Here is a 21480-nt window from a genome sequence, read left to right as displayed (position 1 = left end):
AATGATTATTTAAGAAACAACTAAGTAGAGATGTTTGTCCCACTTTCTCTGTTTCTTGCGGCTCAGTACTAAATTATGTGTTGGATTGTGACAGATTTGCGGGAAGTGTAACATTGCCCTCTCATTCCGACTGTTTAACATGAACTCAACTCAGAAACGTCCTTCACCACGGCGTTAAGTTTAGTCAGCTAGATATAAACTAGTATAGCCTACAACATACTGATTATGATCCAAACAATATATAGTAATAATTTTCTGCTTGCTGCTGTTGATAACATACCATACCTTCCAACTCTATAGGCAGAGTGTGTTCGGATGATTCAATTCTGGGAACGAGGCTATGTGCAACAGTTCTGATGACTGCGGGGGAAATACATTTCAAGAGCAACTAGGACGATAAACTTGCGCACTCCATTGGGACGGCTAAAAACTATTCAAAAAGTATACATTCATTTGGGAGGTTGGCCTAGCCCTGGGCTACCCAAGTCATTGTTTAGCAGGGTCATTAGTCCTATTTGAGCAAAATATACGCTAACCATTTTTTATACAAGCAATATCAATATTTGCACACTTTTGAATTCCCTCCCCTTTCAAATAGCATCACCCCAACCTGTCAATGTTGTTTGCTGCTTTCACTGGTGTTTATTCCACTGCTGTTATTGAGCCTGAAAATAGACGCTACTGCCCCTCTTCTCCGCGCCTCATCGACCACCTCCCCCCGCCGCAGCCCAAACGGCGCGGGCAAGCGAGCGGGGTCGGAATTCGAACCAGACCAGTGGTGCTGATGAACAGCTCCTCGACAGAGAGGAGTCGACACAGGACAGTCGGTGACAGAAGAGGGAGTTTTAAAAACAGTTTGAAAGGTGAATGAATGGACTCAAACTTAAAAGTTGAAAAGAACACCTTTGGATTCGTTCAGAAACAGGTTAGCAAGGTGTTGTTTACACAGTTGTTTGCATTTCATGTAACGCAGCTAGCTATCTCTGATATCTAGCTAGCAGTGACGTAATGTTAACTACATGTCCCACACTAGTGTTGTTGTGGCGTTGGGAGCTAGCTTGCAACGTTAACTTATCGAACTAACTAGACAGTCAGGTATGGGTCAGGTAACTACCCGGGATAGCTAAATGTAAAGCTAGCTGTGTCTCTGTAGTTAGCTAGCTAGCTGTAAGTATGCCATGTTTATCAACTAACCACAAATAGAACAATGAAAATCTTTGAACTAACGTTAGCTAGCTACAGTAACGATGCCTATTTATCTTTCAGGAGATGATACCACCCCCAGAATGACAGCGATTCTCAGAAATTCTGGGAGTAACGTTAACGTTAATCATCACACCTCATCACATGATTTCAGGTACAGACAGCTAATCACATCATCGGGCTGTCACTTGTCTGAACTAGCTAACTCTGAAAAGCTTGGCAGGCAAACCTGATGGTTCATGTTAACGTTATGGTTTGCTAAGAGCCCCCCCTCTCTCTCTCTCTCTCTCTCTCTCTCTCGCTCTCTGTGTGTGACAATATGCACACAAAAAAAACATTACAATGAATACATCAGCTCTGTTTTCAGTCCTGCTGTTTGGGGCAATGGAGGAGAGGGGAGATATATCCCTGGGTGTCTGGTTGTGGGGACTTTAAAGGGCTGGCCTCAAAAATAGAAAACAAGGGGACACTGCTTGTAGTTACCCCTGGGGGGGACTTGCTTCACTGCCTTTCTAATTTGTACTGGTAATCGAAGGGGGTAGACACATCGAACACCCCTTTTTACAAGTTCGAGTACAAGCTTTTTTCCTGGTCAATCAGAGCTCACTTCAACTAGGTTATTGTTCAGTGCACTGGACCTGCTTGTCTCTAGCCTTCACATTGTGTTTGTTTGGAGTTCCCCTAGCGACATTGTTGTTGAGTGAAGGGAGTTTAACCTCAGAAGGAATCATTATTTTGTGCTAAGCTAAATTGAGCGGTATTATTTGTGGCACTTGGATGTTTCCCTCAAAAAGGTTGGTGTTTTTTCTGATTTTATGTTTAGTGACTTTTCAAGCAATCAAGTTTGGAGATTGTTTGCAGTCAAATTGTCATTGAATGAACTACAGTCACTTTTATCATGCTGGATATTCTGTTCCCACATTAATGTGACTTTATTGTAATGTTCTCACTGTAGTCTAATTTCTTATGCTTATTACCTAGTTTCTTAACTCATAGCCTATGGCCCATTGATTGAAACCCAGATCAGCTCTTTTATAATTAGCCTACTTTCAATGGAGTTAATTCAACACATTGACCAAACCCTAACTGTCAAATTAACCACAATCAAACTTCAATGGCCAGTTTGTAGACAGGGTTTTCACATTATATTACTTACAGTTATTAACCATTCCCTAATTGGCTTGTTGGTATGAAACGACCCACACAGTCTCCAAGCAACAGGTTGTTTTTATCATGTGACTAAAAATAAGTTTACCTACTGATAGCAGTGTGTGGGTGGAGCTTTAAAGCCAGACTGATGTCATTTTGTATGCAACATGCATGTTATTGTAATGTCTGTTTAGAAGAGTCAACAGCATTAAGCCTGCCTTCCAGGCTATTGCTCCCCTCAGTGCAGAGGGTCTGGTGGTGACAGAGAGGCAGATGGCTCTCCTTTAACTCGCTTGTCAATTAGCTGTCACTCAACCAGATGAATGCAGGCTTTGGTCATCATGGGGGTGGAGTGGGTTGGGACAATCCGGGAACAGCCCTCTGGAAACAATAGAGGCACGTGCCGCTGGGCTGGGGACTGTCGTTTGGGACACAATAACTAATCATTATTCAATGGCCAGACCAACTGTTGCAGACCATGTGCACACAGTGTACCCGACCCTACTCCACATTTTCAATACCGTGGGTGTGCCCCTGTGTATTGTGATTCAGCCAATGGACCACTAGGATCAGTGGTCATCAGATGTTACATCACCTTGTTTTTCAGTGTCAGGAAATGGAAAGTAACATGCTCATTAAAATAAAGAAAATGTACTTTATGCAAATTAGTTTACAAAAATTATTCTGAACAAAAATATAAACATGTGAAGTGTTGGTCCAATGTTTCATAAGGTGAAATACAATATCCCAGAAATGTTCCATATGCACAAAATGCGTATTCCTGTTAGTGAGCATTTCTCCTTTGCCAAGATAATCCATCCACCTGACAGATGTGGCATATCAAGAAGCTGATGATCATTACACAGGTGCACCTTTTGCTGGGGGCAATAAAAGGCCACTCTAAAATTTGCAGTTTTGTCATATGACACAGATGTCTCAACTTTTTAAGGAGCATGCAATTGGCATGCTGACTGCAGGAATGCCCACCAGAGCTGTTCCCAGAGAATTGAATGTTCATTTCTCTACCATAATTTGCCTCCGTCATTTTAGAGAATTTGGGAGTACGTCCAGCCAGCCTCACAACTGCAGACCACGTGTATTGCATTGTTTGGGCGAGCGGGTTACTGGTGTCAACGTTGTGAACAGAGTAGAAGTCGACCGATTGTGATTTTTCAACGCCGATACCGATTATTGGAGGACCAAAAAAGCCGATACCGATTAATCGGCCAATTTTTTTTCTATTTATTTGTAATAATGACAATTACAACAATACTGAATGAACACTTATTTTAACTTATTATAATACATCAATAAAAATCTATTTAGCCTCAAATGAATAATGAAACATGTTCAATTTGGTTTAAATAATGCAAAAACAAAGTGTTGGAGAAGAAAGTAAAAGTGCAATATGTGCCATGTAAGAAAGCTAACGTTTAAGTTCCTTGCTCAGAACATGAGAACATATGAAAGCTGGTGGTTCCTTTGAACATGAGTCTTCAATATTCCCAGGTAAGAAGTTTTAGGTTGTAGTTATTATAGGAATTATAGGACTATTTCTCTCTATACCATTTGTATTTCATTAACCTTTGACTATTGGATGTTCTTATAGGCACTTTAGTATTGCCAGTGTAACAGTATAGCTTCCATCCCTTTCCTCGCTCCTACCTGGGCTCGAAGCAGCGTTACCCATGCAGAGCAAGGGGAACAACCACTCCAAGTCTCAGAGCGAGTGACGTTTGAAACGCTATTAGTGCGCACACCGCTAACTAGTTAGCCATTTCACATCGGTTACACCAGCCTAATCTCAGGAGTTGATAGGCTTGAAGTCATAAACAGCTGCTGGCAAACGCACGAAAGTGCTGTTTGAATGAATGCTTACGAGCCTGCTGGTGCCTACCATCGCTCAGTCAGACTACTCTATCAAATCATAGACTTAGTTATAACATGATAACACACAGAAATACGAGCCATAGGTCATTAATATGGTCGGATCCGGAAACTATCATCTCGAAAACAAGACATTTATTCTTTCAGTGAAATACGGAACCATTCCGTATTTTATCTAACGGGTGGCATCCATAAGTCTAAATATTGCTGTTACATTGCACAACCTTCAATGTTATGTCATAATTACGTAAAATTCTGGCAAATTAGGCAGCCCAAACTGTTGCATATACACTGACTCTGTGTGCAATGAACGCAAGAGAAGTGACACAATTTCACCTGGTTAATTGTCAGGATTTGGCCAGGGTTGTTCCGGTTTTTGGTCACTAGATGCCCCCATTGTGCTTTTTGACCTTTTGTTTTCCCTTGATCCCCATTATTATTTGCACCTGTGCCTCGTTTCCCCTGATTGTATTTAAACCCTTAGTTTTCCTCAGTTCTTTGCTCTGTGTTTGTATGTTAGCACCCAGCCCTAGTATTCTGTGAACTCTTGTTGATCCCGGTGGACTCTCTTGTGGAATTCTGTTTTTGTTCTTGTTTATTTATTTTTGAGTATCTTTTGAGGCTTTTTATGCTATTCCTACCACCTTGTGGATTTACCTTTTTTGTCTTGGAGGATTACCTTTGTTCTTGTGGAATTCCTTTTGAGGTTGTGGAGTTACATGTTTTCCTGAAGGACTTCTCTTTTTACTTCATTAAATACACCGTCTCAAGTACTGCTGTGTCTGCCTCATCTTCTGGGTTCTGCCGACTATTCGTGGCTCAGTAGGTTAAGTGACTGTTTCTCACTCCGGAGACCCGGGTTCGTAACCGGGCCCTGACAGTTAATATTGCCTGCTAACCTGGATTTATTTTAGCTAAATATGCCGGTTTAAAAATATATACTTCTGTGTATTGATTTTAAGAAAGGCATTGATGTTTATGGTTAGGTACACATTGGAGCAACAATACGCACCGCATCGATTATATGCAACACAGGACACACTAGATAAACTAGTAATATCATCAACCATGTGTAGTTAACTAGTGATTATGATTGTTTTTCATAAGTTTAATGCTAGCTAGCAACTTACCTTGCTGCATTTGCGTAACAGGCAAGCTCCTCGTGGAGTGCAATGAGAGGCAGGTGGTTAGAGCGTTGGAATAGTTAACTGGTTACAAGATTGAATCCCTGTGCTGACAAGGTAAAAATCTGTCGTTCTGCCCCTGAACAAGGCAGTTAACCCACCGTTCCTAGGCCGTCATTGAAAATAAGACTGCGTTCTTTACTGACTTGCCTAGTTAAATAAAGGTTAAATAAAGGTGTAACAAAACAATAAATAACAAAAAATTGGCCAAATCGGTGTCCACAAATACCGATTTCCGATTGTTATGAAAACTTGAAATCGGCCCTAATTAATCGGCCATTCCGATTAATCGGTCGACCTCTAGAACAGAGTGCCCCATGATGGCGGTGGGGTTACTTTATGGGCAGGCATAATGAAGAGATATACCGTTGTTGTGCCATATGCAGGCCCATTGTCGTGCCATTCATCCGCCGCCATCACCTCATATGCATGGCACCATGATCTTTAAACAATTCCTGGAAGCTTGAAAAATGTCCCAGTTCTTCAATGGCCTGCATACTCACCAGGCATGTCACCCATTGAGCATGTTTGGGATGCTCTGGATCAACGTATACGACAGCGTGTCCAGTTCCCGCCAATGTCCAGCAACTTTGCACAACCATTGAAGAGGTGTGGGACAACATTCCAAAGGACACAGTCAACAGCCTGATCAACTCTATGCGAAGGAGATGTGTCCCGCTGCATGAGGCAAATGGTGGTCATATCAGATACTGACTGGTTTTCTGATCCACGCCCCTACTTTGTTTTTAATGTATCTGTGACCAACAGATCCATATCTGTATTCCCAGTCATGTGAAATCAATAGATTAGGGCCTAATGAATTTATTTTAAATGACTGATTCCCTTAAATGAACTGTAACTCGGTCAAATCTTTCAAATTGTTGCATGTTTCGTTTATAGTTTTGTTCAGTTTATTTTACATTTCAACTCAATACAAGCGAAAAAAAAGAATAGCACGTTAGCAAAAGTTTCAGTGACCTCTTGTCTCGATAAGCTGAGGGCAGTGGCAATATACATTATAAGGAATATGTTTATCCTGTAGCTCCCTTACAGTAGATGTAACCAGCTCATTGTGTGTGTCTGTCAGGCTACTGACCACTGAGCCGCCACAACAGAGTGAGGAGCTGGGGGACCTGCAGTCTCTGTCCTGGCTAACCACCGTGGATGTACCCAGGCTGCAGCAGATGGCCACAGGCAGACTGGCCTTCAACAACGCAGGACCCCAGAGCAGCATACTGGAACTACACACAGGTGAGACACAATACAGACACACACACACACACAAGCCAAAAAACACGTATACACACCTGGCCTGAAACAAACTCTTTTTTTCAGACCAGCAAAGCAACATGAGTTCAGCACTAGGACATAACACCATGGCCCCTCCACATAGCAATATGCTCAACACTTATATTGGAATGAACTACCTCAACAATGAAAATGGAAATGTAAGTATTTCTTGGGGTCTTATTATTGTAGTTCTTTTTTAAATCAACACTGTTCTTCCCCTCCTACTGTGTGTCTTTGTCTTTCAGATGGCAGGATTGCCAGGAAGTGCTGTGCCTGCCTCAGAATACCAGTCCTCCCCAGCCCACTACTTCCACTCCCCCCAGCAGGCCTACAGCCCAGCTCAGACTGTGCAACAGGTAACACATCCACTGACTGTTTCAGAAGTGTTTCTGAACTGAACGTAAGACTGTATGTCAGAGAGATGCAGAGGATTTCTAGCACTTGTAATTGATTCAAAGACAGCCTAATAGGTCTCTTGTTTGGCTTTTTCCCAGCGTTCCCCCAGCAGCCTGTACAACAGCACCTCCTACCATAACCAGAACCTGTATGATCAGCAAGCAGCAGTCACGAGCATCACCAACCCCCACAGCAACCAGGATCTGCTACAACAACCCAAGGCCTTCCCTAAACCTATCTACTCCTACAGGTAGGATACACTAACACACTGACCCCTCCTTTTTCCATTGACATTTAATCGGTGCAGTTTTAACAGTGTGTAAAGCAGACTAGTGGTCAGAACAATTGGAAGTGAGCGAAAATGCATAATATTTGACGTTTTTTGCCAGCTGCCTGATTGCTATGGCCTTGAAGAACAGCCGGACAGGCAGCCTTCCTGTCAGTGAGATCTACGGCTTCATGAAGGAACACTTCCCTTACTTCAAGGTGAGGAGCGGGGAGATACTGCTTTACACACCTGAGATTTTCAGGGCTCGTGGAAGTTTAGGAACATCAGCAACATTGTATATGATCAGTATAATGTGTCTTACTGATGAATGGTTCTCCACCCTACAGACGGCGCCTGATGGCTGGAAGAACTCTGTGAGACACAACCTGTCTCTGAACAAGTGCTTTGAGAAGGAGGAGAACAAGCAGGGAGGCTCCTCCTCTACCTCTCGTAAGGGCTGTCTGTGGGCCCTCAACCCATCCAAGATCAACAAGATGGAGGAGGAGATGCAGAAGTGGAAACGCAAGGACCTGACTGCCATCCGTCACAGCATGGCCAACCCAGGTGAGACCTGGCAGGGGATGATGGGAGTGGAAACATGACAATAATTGCAACATTCTGATTCATTATATAATATTGCTTGATGAGTGTTTATAGCTAATGCTCTTGTATTGGCTCTCAGATGAGCTGGATAGGCTGATCACAGACCGACCGGACGGCTGCCGGAGAAAGGCCTGTGATCCCAGGAAGACATGTGTCCTGTCCATGCCCTGTGGTCCCCCGCTGTCTGGACATCTGCAGTCCTCCCTCCCCTTCCACCTCCAGGCCCAGAATCACACCCTCCTAGGAGAACCCAGCTCCCCTGTACACGCCCGGACCCCTCCCCTCCATGCTGTCCCAGACTACTCCCACAGCCCCTTCCCCCAGCAGCAGCCCTACAGACACTCCTTTAGCCACAGCTTGTACAGCCTCCACCCAGACGTCACAGCCGAGGTGGACGCTCTGGACTCCAGTGTCATGGAGTTTGCCGGTGGGTTCTGATGAGGATAGGAGGGATGTTACCGTATGTTTAAAATCAAAATGCCATATTTGTTGATCACGTTTATCAAAACAGATAGTTTAAAACAGACAGTTATGGTGAAGACTATGGTGATAATGTGTTTGTTTCTGTCTTTCAGGGAGCCTATGGGAGGAGATGAGGGAGGAGGGCTTCAGCCTGGAGTCTCTGGGTACCTTTAACCACTCTGACTGTGAGCTGACTGGCCCCAGCACTGGACAGACCCTGGTGGACCGACAGATGTCCCCTCCCAGTACATCACAACCACAGAGGCCAGGGGCCAGGCCATCACCCAGCTCTGACTTTGACTATGAAACACTGATATACAGTGTATTAAACACTGAAATACACCAGGACAGACTATGGGAAGATCATTACTGTTGAATCTGAAAGTCCCCGCACCAACTGTATGAGAATCCTGAACTTTTCTGCACCTGACAGGATGTCTCGCCCCTTTTATGTCTGTTTTTTTGTGTGTTTTTTTCCTGATTCCTGTTTAAACACCAAAGCACGTAAGAAGCAGCCAAAATCAACAAGCATGGGCATGTTTGATTGCGTCTGTCAGCTTTTTGGAGTGATGAGGATGAAGTGTTTTTGTGTGTGTGGATCTTCGGCGGTAAAATGCAATGCCACTTTATTTCTACAAGAGCCGGAGTCAATGTTTGTTTCTGTGAAGATATGTAGACGTTGTCGGGGAAACTAATCTGTTATCGAGGCTATTCCTTATGGAGGAAAAGTCTTACTGATTTACTAGCTTGTGCAAACAATACTTTTTATTTTACGGGATTTCACTGTGGTACTGTAGCTTGATAGGTTATGTTTGTAGTACTATAGTACTACTAGGTAGGCATTATCTCTGCATTTTCTGTGTATTTATTTAGGTTCATTTGTATTTACTTACTATGCTCTGAGTAAATGCTCCAAATGACTCTTGATGCCATGCCTTACAATTATTTTATATTGTAATATAGAGGACTTTTACATGTTATTTCAGAAATACTAAAAACATTTAACTAAAGATTGTTAACGTAACGATATTAAAGCCTTAGCATATTCACCGGCTTTAACCTGACAATAGACTCCTGTGCCTACTATGGATTTGCCTAAACGTAAATATTTACCGATGCCATTTGCTATTGTTACTAAAGACTTCAATCTTGACATGAATCTGACAGACCGCTATACCCCTCTGATGTCCGTGACCCCGCTCCGATGGTGTCTCAGGGAAAGTGGGATATGCACACAAAAAAAATCGCACCTCACACTTGTACATGTTACACAGTTGTGTGAAGCTGGACAAATATAAGCGCCCCCTAATTGACCTTTGACCTTGGTTTTTCAGCTGGTTCACTTGAATGTCAATCGTGCACTTTGGTAGGCACTAGTGTGATGCAAGAGCACCGTCTACTGTCAGTCTAGAGTATTGCGACAAAGTGGTTATTTTCATATCCATACTGTATATATCCCAAGTACCATTTGTAAAAGTGGTTGTATAACCCTTATGTATACGTAATACATAGTAGTGACAATGGTACAATTAGGCAGTATGAGGCCAATGGTTTAAAGTTCATTGTCTTTTACATTCTTCTTCCTTCCTCTCCCAAAAGGTTGTTTACAGTAGATTCAACTCCTCCCTCTCCCTTCCCTGAGGGCTTAATTCCTATTGGATGACTGACTGTAATTTGAGATAGAAGATGCCCCAGCAGGTTTAACCAACTCAACAACACCTGAAACCAGGTGGTCTCAGTCCCTGTCCTTCAGCATAATCGACATGAGCAACTGGGGGGAAACATCCAACATAAGTTACCAGCAATGGAGGGATCCTGAAATCAGGTACAGTAAATATCTAAATCTCATAAATTCTAGCTTACCGGAGTTTTGTATTGATGGAATCACACTTAACGATAAGTTGAAGTGCAAGGTGACTGACCTAGTGTTCCGTAAGATAATACCTGTAGGGGAATCATAGGGGGAAGAAAACTGGATACTTTGCATAGCTGGGTCGTTCCATAAAATGAGTGCCCTGTTATATTGTAAGTAGAAATTGTGCACCAATATTGAATTTTAAAATCCTGTTATACACTGGACAAAAGTGTAAACGCAACATGTAAAGTGCTGGTCCCATGTTTCATGAGCTGAAATAAAAGATCCCAGAAATGTTCCATATAAACAAAAGGCTTATTTCTCTAAAATGTTGTGCACAAATTTGTTTCCATCCCTGTTAGTGAGTATTTATCATTTGCCAAGATAATCTATGCACCTGAAAGCCATATCAAGAGGCGTATTAAAGAGCATGATCATTACAAAGGTGCACCTTGTGCTGGGCACAAAAAAGGCCACTAAAATGTGCACTTTTGTCACACATCACAGTGCCACAGGTGTCTCAAGTTTTGAGGGTGCGTGCAATTGGCAAGCTGACTGCAGGAATGTCCACCAGAGCAGTTGCCAGAGAATTGTTAATTTCATTTAATTTTAATTTCTTTTAATTTTAATTTACCAATGTCGTTTTAGAGAATTTGGCAGTACGTCCAACCGACCTCACAACCGCAGACCATGTGTATGGCTTTGTGTGGGCAAGTGGTTTGCTGATGTCAACATTGTGAACAGCGTGCCCAATGGTGGCATTGGCGTTATGGTATGGACAGGCATAAATTATGGACAACAAACACAATTGCATTTTATCGATTGGCAATTGGAATGCACAAACATACTGCGACGAGTTCTTAAAGGCCCACTGTGAGGCCCATTTGTTAAAAAGGTATCTGTAACCAACAGATGCATATCTGTATTTGGAGTCAGGACAGGCGGGGGTCAAAACCAGGAGGGTGAGAAAAGCGAGACTGGGGAAAAGCAGGCGCTGAGACACAAAGCACTGGTAGGCTTGAACAAACCAGACAAACTGGCACAGACAGACAGAAAACACAGGTATAAATACCATGGGATAAGTGGTGAAGGTGTGTGACACCTGGAGAGGGGTGGAGACAAGGACAAGTCCAGGTGAAGCAGATCAAGGCGTGACAGCTAACTTCACCAAATTCTGCGTTAAGATTTAACCCACTTAAACCCGAAATGTCTCCCAAGTTTTCACCACTATTGTAAAGCCCTATTTATTAAGTTGGTTTGACAAAGTCATTTCTAAATAAGTATTATTTATTTCATGTGTGATTCATTAGTGATTCATGTACATCTGTCCCACATTGTAAGGTCAACCCTGTTACTTGAACTCTTGTTTTAATGTGGTGAAACTAGTCCTTTAAAAAAAAGAATACATTTAAATATCTATTTTAATCAAACCACAGTGTAAAAGCAGGTGAGCTGGTTCTACTGTTTTTGGCCATGTTCTGGTATTTTGTGGTGGAAAAGTGAGTGGGTCGGAGATAACATGTCAACCGTGTTACCAATAGATAGGCTAGAAATGTTGAATTATTTATTTATTTAAATTGTGAAGCTTACTTTCAATTGCGCTTCCGTGTTGCACACAATAAACGTCTCGTCACATGGGGATTTGTGGCTGTTGTCAGATGAAATATTCAACCTGTTATAGTCAACCCTGTTACTTTATTTGCCACTTAATAGGCACTTACCTCATGAGATGGGAAAACATTTTTTTCTATTTCGTTGAACATGTGCTCTTTATGACAGAATGTTAAAATGAGGTGAAATCAAATGGTTTTTTTTAACCAAATTACACTACTCAAAAGGCACCCAATTGCTGGAATGACCCAGGTACTCTGAGCTTGCCATGTTATCAGTAGATTGGTTCCAGTTGCTGTTGTGGAATAGAGTTCCATGTAGCCATGGTTTTACGTAGTACTGTGCGCCTCCCATAGTCTGTTCTTGACTTGGGGATTGCGAAGAGCCCTCTGGTGTCATGTCTTGTGGGGTATGCATGGGTGTCTGAGCTGTGTGCTAGTAGTTTAAACAGACACCTCGGTCCATTCAACACTTCTTACAAAAACAAGTAGTGATGAAGTCAATCTCTCCTCCACTTTGAGCCGTGAGACATTTACATGCATATTATTAATGTTAGCTCTCCATGTACATTTAAGTGCCAGCCGTGCTGCCCTGTTCAGAGCCAATTGTAATTTTCAGAGGTCCCTCTGTGGTACCTGACCACACGACTGGTGCGAACAAACTAGAACCTGTAGGATCTGCCCTGTTGATAGTGTTGTTAAAAAGGCAGAGCAGCGCTTTATTATGGACATACTTCTCCCCATCTTAGCTACTGTTGTATCAATATGTTTTGACCATGACAGTTTACAATCCAGAGTTAGTCCAAGCAGTTTAGTAACCTCAGCTTGCTCAATTTCCACATTATTTATTACAAGATTTAGTTGAGGTTTAGAGTATAGTGAATGATTTGTCCCAAATCATAGTTTTTGAAATATGTAGGACTAACTTATTCCTTGCCACCCATTCTGAAACTAACCGCAGCTCTTTGTTAAGTCTTGCAGTGATTTGACTCTCTGTCGTAGCTGACGTGTATAGTGTTGAGTCATTCGTATACATAGACACAGGCTTTACTCAAAGCCAGTGGCATGTCATTAGTAAAGATTGAAAAAAGTAATGGGCCTAGACAGCTGCCCTGGGGAATTCCTAGTTCTACCTGGATCATGTTGGAGAGACTTCCATTAAAGAACACCCTCTGTGTTCTGTTATAGCAGGGGTGTAAAGCCATAACACATACGTTTTTCCAGCAGCAGACTGTGATCAATAATGTCAAAAGCTGCACTAAAGTCTAACAAAACCGCTCCCACAATCTTTTTATCATCAATTTCTCTCAGCCAATGATCAGTAATTTACAGTGGTGTAAAGTACTTAAGTAAAAATACTTTTTGAGTACTTTTAAGTCTTTTTTGGGGGTATCTCTACTCTACTTTACTATTTATATTTTTGACAACTTTTACTTTTACTCCACTACATTCCTAAAGAAAATAATGTAATCCTTACATTTTCGATGACACCCAAAGCACTCGTTGCATTTTGAATGCTTAGCAGGACAGGAAAATTGTCTAATTCACACACTTATCAAGAGAACATCTGGTGGACTCACTCAACACAAATGCTTCATTTGTGTGTGTTGAGCTGTGCCCCTGGCTAACCGTAAATTTAAAAAACAAGAAAATCATGTTGTCTGGTAAGACATTTTAAATTATTTATACTTTTACTTTGATACTTAAGTACATTTAAAACCCAATACTTTTAGACTTTTACTCAAGTAGTATTTTACTTGGGTGACTTTCACTTTTACTCAAGTATGAAGATTGGGTACTTTTTCCACCACTGGTAATTTGTGTAAGTGCCGTGCTTGTTGAATGTCCTTCCCTATAAGCATGCTGAGAGTATGTTGTCAATTTGTTTACAGTAAAATGGCATTGTATCTGGTCAAACACCATTATTTCCAAAAGTTTACTAAGGGTTGGCAACAGGCTGATTGATCGGCTGTTTGAGCCAGTAAAGTTGGCTTTACTATTCTTGTGTAGTGTAATTACTTTTGCTTCCCTCAGGCCTGAGGGCACACACGTTCTAGTAGGCTTAGATTGAAGATGTGGCAATGTCGTCCGCTATTATTCTCAGTAATTTTCTATCAAAGTGGTCAGACCCCGGTGGCTTGTCACTTCTTCCACACTCACTTTACAGAATTCAAAATTGCAATGCTTGTCTTTCATAATTTGATCAGTTATACTTGGATGTGTAGTGTCAGTGTTTGTTGCTGGCATGTCATGCCTAAGTTTGCTTATCTTGCCAATGAAAAGAATCATCAAAGTATTTGCCAATATCAGTGGGTTCTGTGATGAATGAGCCATCTAATTCAATGAATGATGGAGCTGAGTTGACCTTTTTGCCCAACATTTCATTTAAGGTGCACCAAATCTTTTTATTTTCAGTCTTTATTTGTTTCATAGTAGTGTTTCGTCTTCTTTTTATTCAGTTTAGTCACATCTTTTCTCAATTTGCAGTAGTTTGAGTAGCCTATTGAATAGTCATCACGGACAATACAGTAGATTCAGCATGAAATAAACCAATGGCATTCAGGAAGTCACATCAGGATGTTGTCATTCTTTAGATCTATTGCTTTCTCTGTATTGTTTAAGATTTGGTTTGGTTTCAGTGTGGTGACGTTTCGAGGCACAGCGGGAGACAGTCTGCGTCACAATGAGGAGGAGCAGTGTGGAGACTATGAGGTGTACACCACGGGGATGCAGACTGTGGACCTCGGGGAGCGCAGGACAGGACAGGACCCCACTGAAGGTTTCACATACTGATTTATATTTTGTTTCCACATCTATTTGCTGCTCATTTGTCGTTTAGAATTACCCGATGCTCTTGAACCCATGGATTTATGAAAATATGCTATTCAAACTAAATACTGAACCATACAAAGTCTCCCAAAGCTTGAGCTTGACTAAACCACTGTCCACTCAATTCATCAACACTATTTCTCAGTTTACCATTACTGATGTAGAAAAAGCAGCATGTATGGGAAAGTTTGTGAACGATAGAACATGTAATATGTTGTTTTGGGATTTTATTATAACTTGACCACATCTTTCTCTCTGCCCTGTCAGATACCTTTACAGTGGAGGATGCAGTGGAGGCCATTGGCTTTGGAAAGTTTCAGTGGAAGCTTTCTATCCTCACTGGACTGTCGTGGGTGAGAGAGTGGGATTGATTCCAAATGACCGACATGACCTTAAATCTTTTTCATTTGTGGAACAACAACCCCTTCTAATCATGAGCTGCTCTCACTGACCCTCATGTTGTGTTTACTGTAGATGGCGGACGCCATGGAGATGATGATCCTGAGCGTCATATCCCCTCAGTTGCACTGTGAGTGGATGCTGCCCAGCTGGAAGGTGGCTATGCTAACATCGGTCAGTCTCATTCTGTCACCAAAACATTATCTCTCAGGCATCGAGACTGGGGTTATTCTCTCATAAACTTTATCGCATGGGTTTGATTACGCCATGTAGTCATCATCACATTAGACCTAATCATATAGGCTTGTGAGGGTAGCCACCAGCTAGAGAGGAAATGCTGAAGGCATACAGCCAACATTTTAATAGGATAGTATTTGTAGTAATCATTCATTGGGTGTCAATGTTCCAGTGATGTCATCAGGTCACTTCTTCTCTCTCAGGTGGTGTTCATTGGGATGATGTTCAGCTCGACTCTATGGGGAAATATATCTGACAAGTACGGCAGAAAAGTAGTAAGTTTCAGTCTGCAATTGTTTAACATGTATACAAGGTTGAGATCTTACGGCTATGATTTGGTCATGTTGATGGTGAAATACACTGAGTGTATAAAACATTAGGAACACCTGCTCTTTCCATGACATAGACTGACCAGGTGAAAGCTATGATCCCACCTGTTAAATACACTTCAATTTTATTTAACTAGGCAAGTCAGTTAAGAACAAATTTGTATTTTCAATGACGGCCTAGGAACAGTGGGTTAACTGCCTTGTTCAGGGGCAGAACAACAGATTTGTACCTTGTCATCTCGAGGATTCGATCTTGCAACCTTTCAGTTACTAGTCCAACACTCTAACCACTAGGCTACCTGCTGCCCTTGTTGAGTGTGAAAAACCCAGCAGCGTTGCAGTCCTTGACCCAAACTGGTGCGCCAGGCACCTACTACCATACCCTGTTCAAAGACAATTAAAATATTTTGCCTTGCCCATTCACCTTCTGAATGGCACACCTATGCAATTCATATCTTCTTCTTCGGAGTTTAATGACAGACTGTAAGTATAGATGGAAGGGAGGAGTCAGGTTAAATAAGGATTTTTAAGTCTTGAAACAATTGAGACATGGCTTGTGAGTGTAGGGTTAGTTTGAAGGATGTTATTTTATTTTGTATTACGAAGTATAATGGATTTATTTTTATGGTTCAGTTGGGGGCAGTAATGCAACGTATTGGATGCCAACTGCCATTAAACTCAGAAGAAGAAGAAGATATGAATTGCATAGGTGTGCCATTCAGAGGGTGAATGGGCAAGACAAAAGATTTTAAGTGCATTTGAACAGGGTATGGTAGTAGGTGCCTGGCGCACAAGTTTGGGTCAAGGACTGCAACACTGCTGGGTTTTTCACGCTCAACAGTTTTCCATGGGTATCAAGAATGGTCCACCACCCAAAGGACATCCAGCCAACTTGACACAACTGTGGGAAGCATTGGAGTCAACATGAGCCAGCATCCCTGTGGAACGCGTTTAACACCTTGTAGAGTCCATGCCCCTAGGAATTGAGGCTGTTCTGAGGACAAAATGTCAGTATTAGGAAGGTGTTTCTAATGTCTTGTACACTGTGTATTTGTGTGGTGAACAGGGCCTGACGATGTGCATGATGTGGGTCCTATACTACGGCTTCCTTAGTGCCTTTTCCCCGGCGTATGGCTGGGTCATGGTGCTGCGCGGCCTGGTGGGCTTTGGCATTGGAGGAGCCCCACAGTCGTGAGTGATGTACTCCATAAGGCACATACAGCACACCTGGCTTCCTCAGTGCCGCACTCTGTTGCAATACAGTGGAATAGAACACATCAGACTTTGTTGTACAACAACGTCACTGTCCAGATTTCCAAGATGATAACAGTCGTACATGAAAGACGATCATCATAAATTCACCCGAAATGCCACTTTAACAGTATCATGGAGATGCACTGTAAAGTACTGTTGAAATGACTGATGTCTTTGAAATGACTGCGTTAGTCTCTCAATCCGAGTTGAACCTTTCCTAAATGTGGTTTATCTGCAGTGGAGCTGATCAGGCTGAATTAACAGAACACTGTTATTGTAGCACACTGACATTCTCTCTTGGGACAGTTAGACCTGTGAAGATGGCAGAGCAACAATAACGCTCCAACCAGGAACAAAACAAATGTATTTTTAGCCCTGAGTCTGATTGATAGAACTGGTTCCAGACTCAATGATTCAGGACCAGAAAATATTGCCTTTTGTTAATAAAATGCTGACTGTTAGTAGTTTATTTTGTACTGAATGTAACTGATGCTGTGGAACCTTCTATTTTATAGCCAAGGTAACGGTTTAATTTTCTGACCAATACCGGGCTACCCTATTACCTGTAGAAGTTAATGTTGTGTGCCGTGCTTCTTTGAATTCCCCATAGTTGTGTTCTGCATCAGGTAGAAAAGTCATTTTTAGATTAATTAATGGACATCTTCTTTCAGGGTGACGTTGTACTCCGAGTTCCTCCCAAGGAAGTCAAGGGCCACCTGCATTATGCTGATTCAGGTACTTTCTATCCACTGGCCTTTAATCATATTTGTTCTATTGCATTAGTTTTTATCTCATAAGAAAATAAACAATTTCTGGAGTGGTGTTCCATCCTACAGTGCTTAATCCTCTTGTCTTGGCGGCCATCAGATATTCTGGGCCCTAGGCGCTGTGTTTGAGGTCCTTCTGGCCATCTGGATCATGCCTACCATGGGCTGGCGGTGGCTGCTTGGCCTGTCTACTGCACCCCTGGTGGTCTTTGTTATCTTCTGTTTTGTAAGTATTACGACTGAACTGAGCCCTGCAATATCTATGGTTCTGAGACAATGGTTGACATGCAGCACAAAGGTGGTTGATACTGAACACATAGGTAGTGGATGAAGTGTGTCATATGCACGTGTCTGCGTCTGATACAGTGGCTGCCTGAGAGTCCCCGCTTTGATGTGCTTTCGGGAAACAGGGAAAATGCTATGAAAACGTTAAGACTCATCGCTGCTGACAATGGGAAGACCATGCCTCTTGGGAGGCTTATTGCCAATAAACAGGTGAAACCGTATAATTGGTGTGGTGTGTGCATTCATGTGGTATATGTTTATCTGAGACCATCTTAGCTGACAACTTTTTGTGTATTCACGACAATCGCTCGGGTGTGCTTTTTATATATTTGTAAAGCAGGAGGAGCGTGGTAGGATCCGAGATCTCTTAACTCCTCAATATCGCAGAACCACCCTTCTCCTGTGGTTTATATGGTAGGTTGATTTTTCTCTCATTATACTGGCATCTCATTAGCTCAACCAGTGCACCCCATCCTCCTAGTTCATAGAACCTCAGAAACCCAGAGTTGGGCCCTTTGTGTGATCTGTGTTTGTATGGTTTCTGTCTCAGGTTTGCCAATGCCTTCTCCTACTATGGCCTGGTCCTCCTGACCACTGAGTTATTCCAGGCAGGAGATGCATGTGGTGGTGAGTGACAGCTGGTCTGCATGTTACTCTGAAAGGTCGAAACTTCCCTTTTGATAGTCTTAAGGAGAAACTCCTGCACCGCCCAAACAATCAAACATGGTAAACAGTCCTGCAAGCCTGCCCTTCTAGTTGCTCTTTTAGAACCTTTGACTTACAAAATATGTACCTCCAGTCATCACCCAAGATGCAAAGACTGAGCCAAAGTGCAACCTGGAATGCAAATACTTGACGTTAGATGACTACAAAGACCTACTCTGGACCACCTTAGCTGAATTTCCAGGTGAATGATATTTAAGGCATTTATATACCATAGATACTGTTCAGCAGTAATTTAACAGAACTGAATCTTGTGTTTTGTTGATGTGCTGAGTGGGACATTCGGTATGTCCATTTCTTTTTTCTCCTGTCTCTGCAGGTCTTTTTGTGACATTGTTTTTGATCGATCGGATTGGCAGGAAGAAAAGCATGGCAATGTGTTTCCTGATGTTCTCTGTGTGCATTCTGCCCCTGTACGCTTGTGTTGGAAGGTAAGTGCACTCTTCACCTTGACCAGGTCCAAGATTGGCGAACCTTGGTAATCAAGGGCCTTCAATCTGAACTGGCGCAGTTAGTCACTGATTTGGCTTCACCCATTCTCTTAACGCTGTGTGGGGGTGACAGCTGTGTTCATGCTCTGCTGATGTCTCATACACTTGGTCTACAGGGTAGCTCTGACAGTCTTCATCTTCATCGCCAGAGCATTCATCACTGGGGGGTTCCAGGTTGCTTATGTCTACACGCCTGAGGTAAGCATTTTTTTCTCCATCAGTAGGTACTTGACATCCAAAACCACAGCTTCTGCTGTTGAGGACTTTTTGTATAAATGTTTTTTTCTGTAGGTATATCCCACAGCCACCAGAGCTCTGGGCATTGGGACCTGCAGTGGGATGGCCAGGGGGGGTGCCCTTCTAACTCCCTTTGTGTCACAGGTAATCATGACCTTGTTTTACTTCATTCGAATCGAAGACACGCTGCCCTCTCAGAGGACTCCCGGCCCTCTGGCTCCCCAGCACTGCTAACCTCCAGCTATTTTGGCCCATACAGGTGCTGCTCAAGAAGTCTGTGTACCTCACACTGTCTGTGTACTGCATCTTTTGCCTGCTGGCCACAGGAGCGTCCATGCTGTTGCCCATTGAGACCACAGGCCTGGGCCTGCAGGAGTCTAGTCGAATCGCAGCCGGTCAGGAGGAGATGAAAACAGGCCAGATGTCAAATGGCTCTGAGGCTTCACCAACGCACACCAGCTATGGATCATCCTATAACAGCTGATGAGGACAATAGGGAGTAAGGCGTTGAGAGAAATAAAGGGCACTTGATTATTCCCACTTTAGTCTTATCAAGTTATTTCTCACGGATGCCACACAAAAGGATATTAAAGATGGGACAGTTTACAAGCTGGAACCCCACGCAGACATTATTGGATGGGGAGAGAACTCAAGTTACAGCACATTAGCAAGACTACACTTCAGTTTGCACACCAGCATTTTTAACAGGACTTTGATGACTAAGTATTTATGGATATTGTGTAACCTGAGAGGCTCAGATCATTTTTCTATGAATTTTGCTACAACTATTTTGATAATTTAAGAGTGTTCATATTCATTATTGCAATACATGGGTGCATATCTGTGCATGAGTTCTGAAATGTGTGTACTATTGTTCCTTGTTTGAATTTCCCACTTAAAATGTGCAAATATGGAAACCTGGCGTGGCGTATAAGGCACCACATCGCAGTGCTAGAGGAGTTACTACAGACCCAGGTTTGGCCGTTGGGGCTTTACCTGGCTCATCGTACTCTAGCGACTGCTTGTGGCGGGCCGGGTGCCTGCAAACTGACTCCGATCACCAGCTGAACAGCGTTTCCTCTGACACATTGATGCGGCTTGCGGGTGTTAAAGAGCACAGTTAGGCGGGTTATATTTCGGAGGATGCATGACTCGATCTTCGTCTCTCCCGAGCTCGTTGGGGAGTTTCAGCAATGAGACAAGATCGAACAGGGGGGTAAAATACAGAAAAGAAATACGTTTGCAAATATTCACATCAAGACATTTCATGATAAATAGCATTTTGTTTCTGGGTGGGGAGTATGATAGTCTGTAGTTACCTAACGTAGCAGGCGTAAAAGAAACGCCTGAAACTAGGTCCCTTATGTAACAGTATAACTTTAGACCGTCCCCTCGTCCACAAAAGCCGCGGCCCTTGCAGAGCAAGGGGAACTACTACTTCAAGGTCTCAGAGCAAGTGACGTCACCGATTGAAACACTATTTAGCGTGCACCACCGCTAACTAAGCTAGCGTTTCACATCCATTACACTTACATACTGTTCTTGAGGAAAGTAAATGTGGAAGAGGAGTTAAGATGGAGTTTCGCATTGTTAAGGTCTGGTTAGCATGTGATGATGAAAGCACTTTATGTAAGAATTCTGGGTTTGACCAAAGCACTGCCTTAGATCCATATTCTGCTAAAGTGAGGCATGAAGGATAGGTAGAAAAGGCATGCAATTCTCCAACACTCTTGGCTGAAACAATAGTCAATAAAAAGCAGTCTGACAGAGAGCTCACATAGCTCAAGTGACGACAGGGGCTCAAATGGTGGACTTATAAGTGATCGTAGGACAACAATCTAATTCCAATGAGGGTACTGAAGGGGCCTTGGGTGGCCGTAGCCTGCGGGCACCTTTCATGAATTTCGAAACTAAAGGGTGTGTCCCTGGTTATGAGCTATAGAGGTGGCTGCCCTATATATACCCTTTCAATGTAAACTCAGCAAAAAAAGAAATGTCCTCTCACTGTCGACTTTGTTTATT

The 21480-nt window shown here is 42.7% G+C and overlaps 2 protein-coding genes across 6 annotated transcripts; both read left to right on the top strand.

The window, feature by feature from the left end:
- Window positions 1–646: 646 nt before the first annotated feature.
- Window positions 647–9363, top strand: LOC110523737 (forkhead box protein N4). 4 transcript variants are annotated; one of them, XM_021602700.2, is made up of 10 exons: window positions 647–863; window positions 1267–1357; window positions 6511–6674; window positions 6759–6871; window positions 6959–7069; window positions 7208–7359; window positions 7499–7595; window positions 7725–7941; window positions 8060–8407; window positions 8556–9363. In XM_021602700.2, the coding sequence occupies exons 1-10, from the start codon at window positions 785–787 to the stop codon at window positions 8816–8818; spliced, it is 1635 nt and encodes a 544-aa protein (XP_021458375.2). In that variant the 5' UTR covers window positions 647–784; the 3' UTR covers window positions 8819–9363. The 4 variants fall into 4 exon arrangements, with proteins under 4 accessions (XP_021458375.2, XP_021458376.2, XP_036833314.1 ...); XM_021602701.2 differs by having other exon boundaries at window positions 706–925; XM_036977419.1 differs by having other exon boundaries at window positions 848–863; window positions 6539–6674.
- Window positions 9364–9741: 378 nt separating this feature from the next.
- LOC110523736 (synaptic vesicle 2-related protein) lies at window positions 9742–19998 on the top strand. 2 transcript variants are annotated; one of them, XM_021602698.2, is made up of 16 exons: window positions 9742–10267; window positions 14547–14686; window positions 15004–15089; window positions 15211–15309; window positions 15576–15647; window positions 16768–16892; window positions 17627–17690; window positions 17823–17948; window positions 18089–18217; window positions 18348–18421; window positions 18558–18634; window positions 18807–18914; window positions 19050–19161; window positions 19338–19419; window positions 19513–19602; window positions 19718–19998. In XM_021602698.2, the coding sequence occupies exons 1-16, from the start codon at window positions 10206–10208 to the stop codon at window positions 19940–19942; spliced, it is 1671 nt and encodes a 556-aa protein (XP_021458373.2). In that variant the 5' UTR covers window positions 9742–10205; the 3' UTR covers window positions 19943–19998. The 2 variants fall into 2 exon arrangements, with proteins under 2 accessions (XP_021458373.2, XP_021458372.2); XM_021602697.2 differs by having other exon boundaries at window positions 18345–18421.
- The last annotated feature ends 1482 nt before the right edge of the window (window positions 19999–21480 follow it).

This window comes from Oncorhynchus mykiss, chromosome 5 (genome assembly GCF_013265735.2).
Source record: "Oncorhynchus mykiss isolate Arlee chromosome 5, USDA_OmykA_1.1, whole genome shotgun sequence".
Classification (NCBI taxonomy): Eukaryota; Metazoa; Chordata; class Actinopteri; order Salmoniformes; family Salmonidae; genus Oncorhynchus; species Oncorhynchus mykiss.
The sequence above is the reverse complement of the archived record's forward strand: the minus strand, read 5'-3'. Positions and strand labels throughout refer to the sequence as shown.

What these genes read in the sequence shown, in the direction of transcription:
- LOC110523737 (XM_021602700.2), top strand. Translation starts at nt 785, where the DNA reads ATGAACAGCTCCTCGACAGAGAGGAGTCGACACAGGACAGTCGGTGAC. An exon ending in TCAACAATGAAAATGGAAAT is followed by an intron (nt 6,872 to 6,958) that starts GTAAGTATTTCT and finishes TTTGTCTTTCAG; the next exon opens with ATGGCAGGATTGCCAGGAAG. An exon ending in CAGTGTCATGGAGTTTGCCG is followed by an intron (nt 8,408 to 8,555) that starts GTGGGTTCTGAT and finishes TCTGTCTTTCAG; the next exon opens with GGAGCCTATGGGAGGAGATG.
- LOC110523736 (XM_021602697.2), top strand. Translation starts at nt 10,206, where the DNA reads ATGAGCAACTGGGGGGAAACATCCAACATAAGTTACCAGCAATGGAGG. An exon ending in GGCAGGAGATGCATGTGGTG is followed by an intron (nt 18,635 to 18,806) that starts GTGAGTGACAGC and finishes ATGTACCTCCAG; the next exon opens with TCATCACCCAAGATGCAAAG. An exon ending in TAACTCCCTTTGTGTCACAG is followed by an intron (nt 19,603 to 19,717) that starts GTAATCATGACC and finishes TGGCCCATACAG; the next exon opens with GTGCTGCTCAAGAAGTCTGT.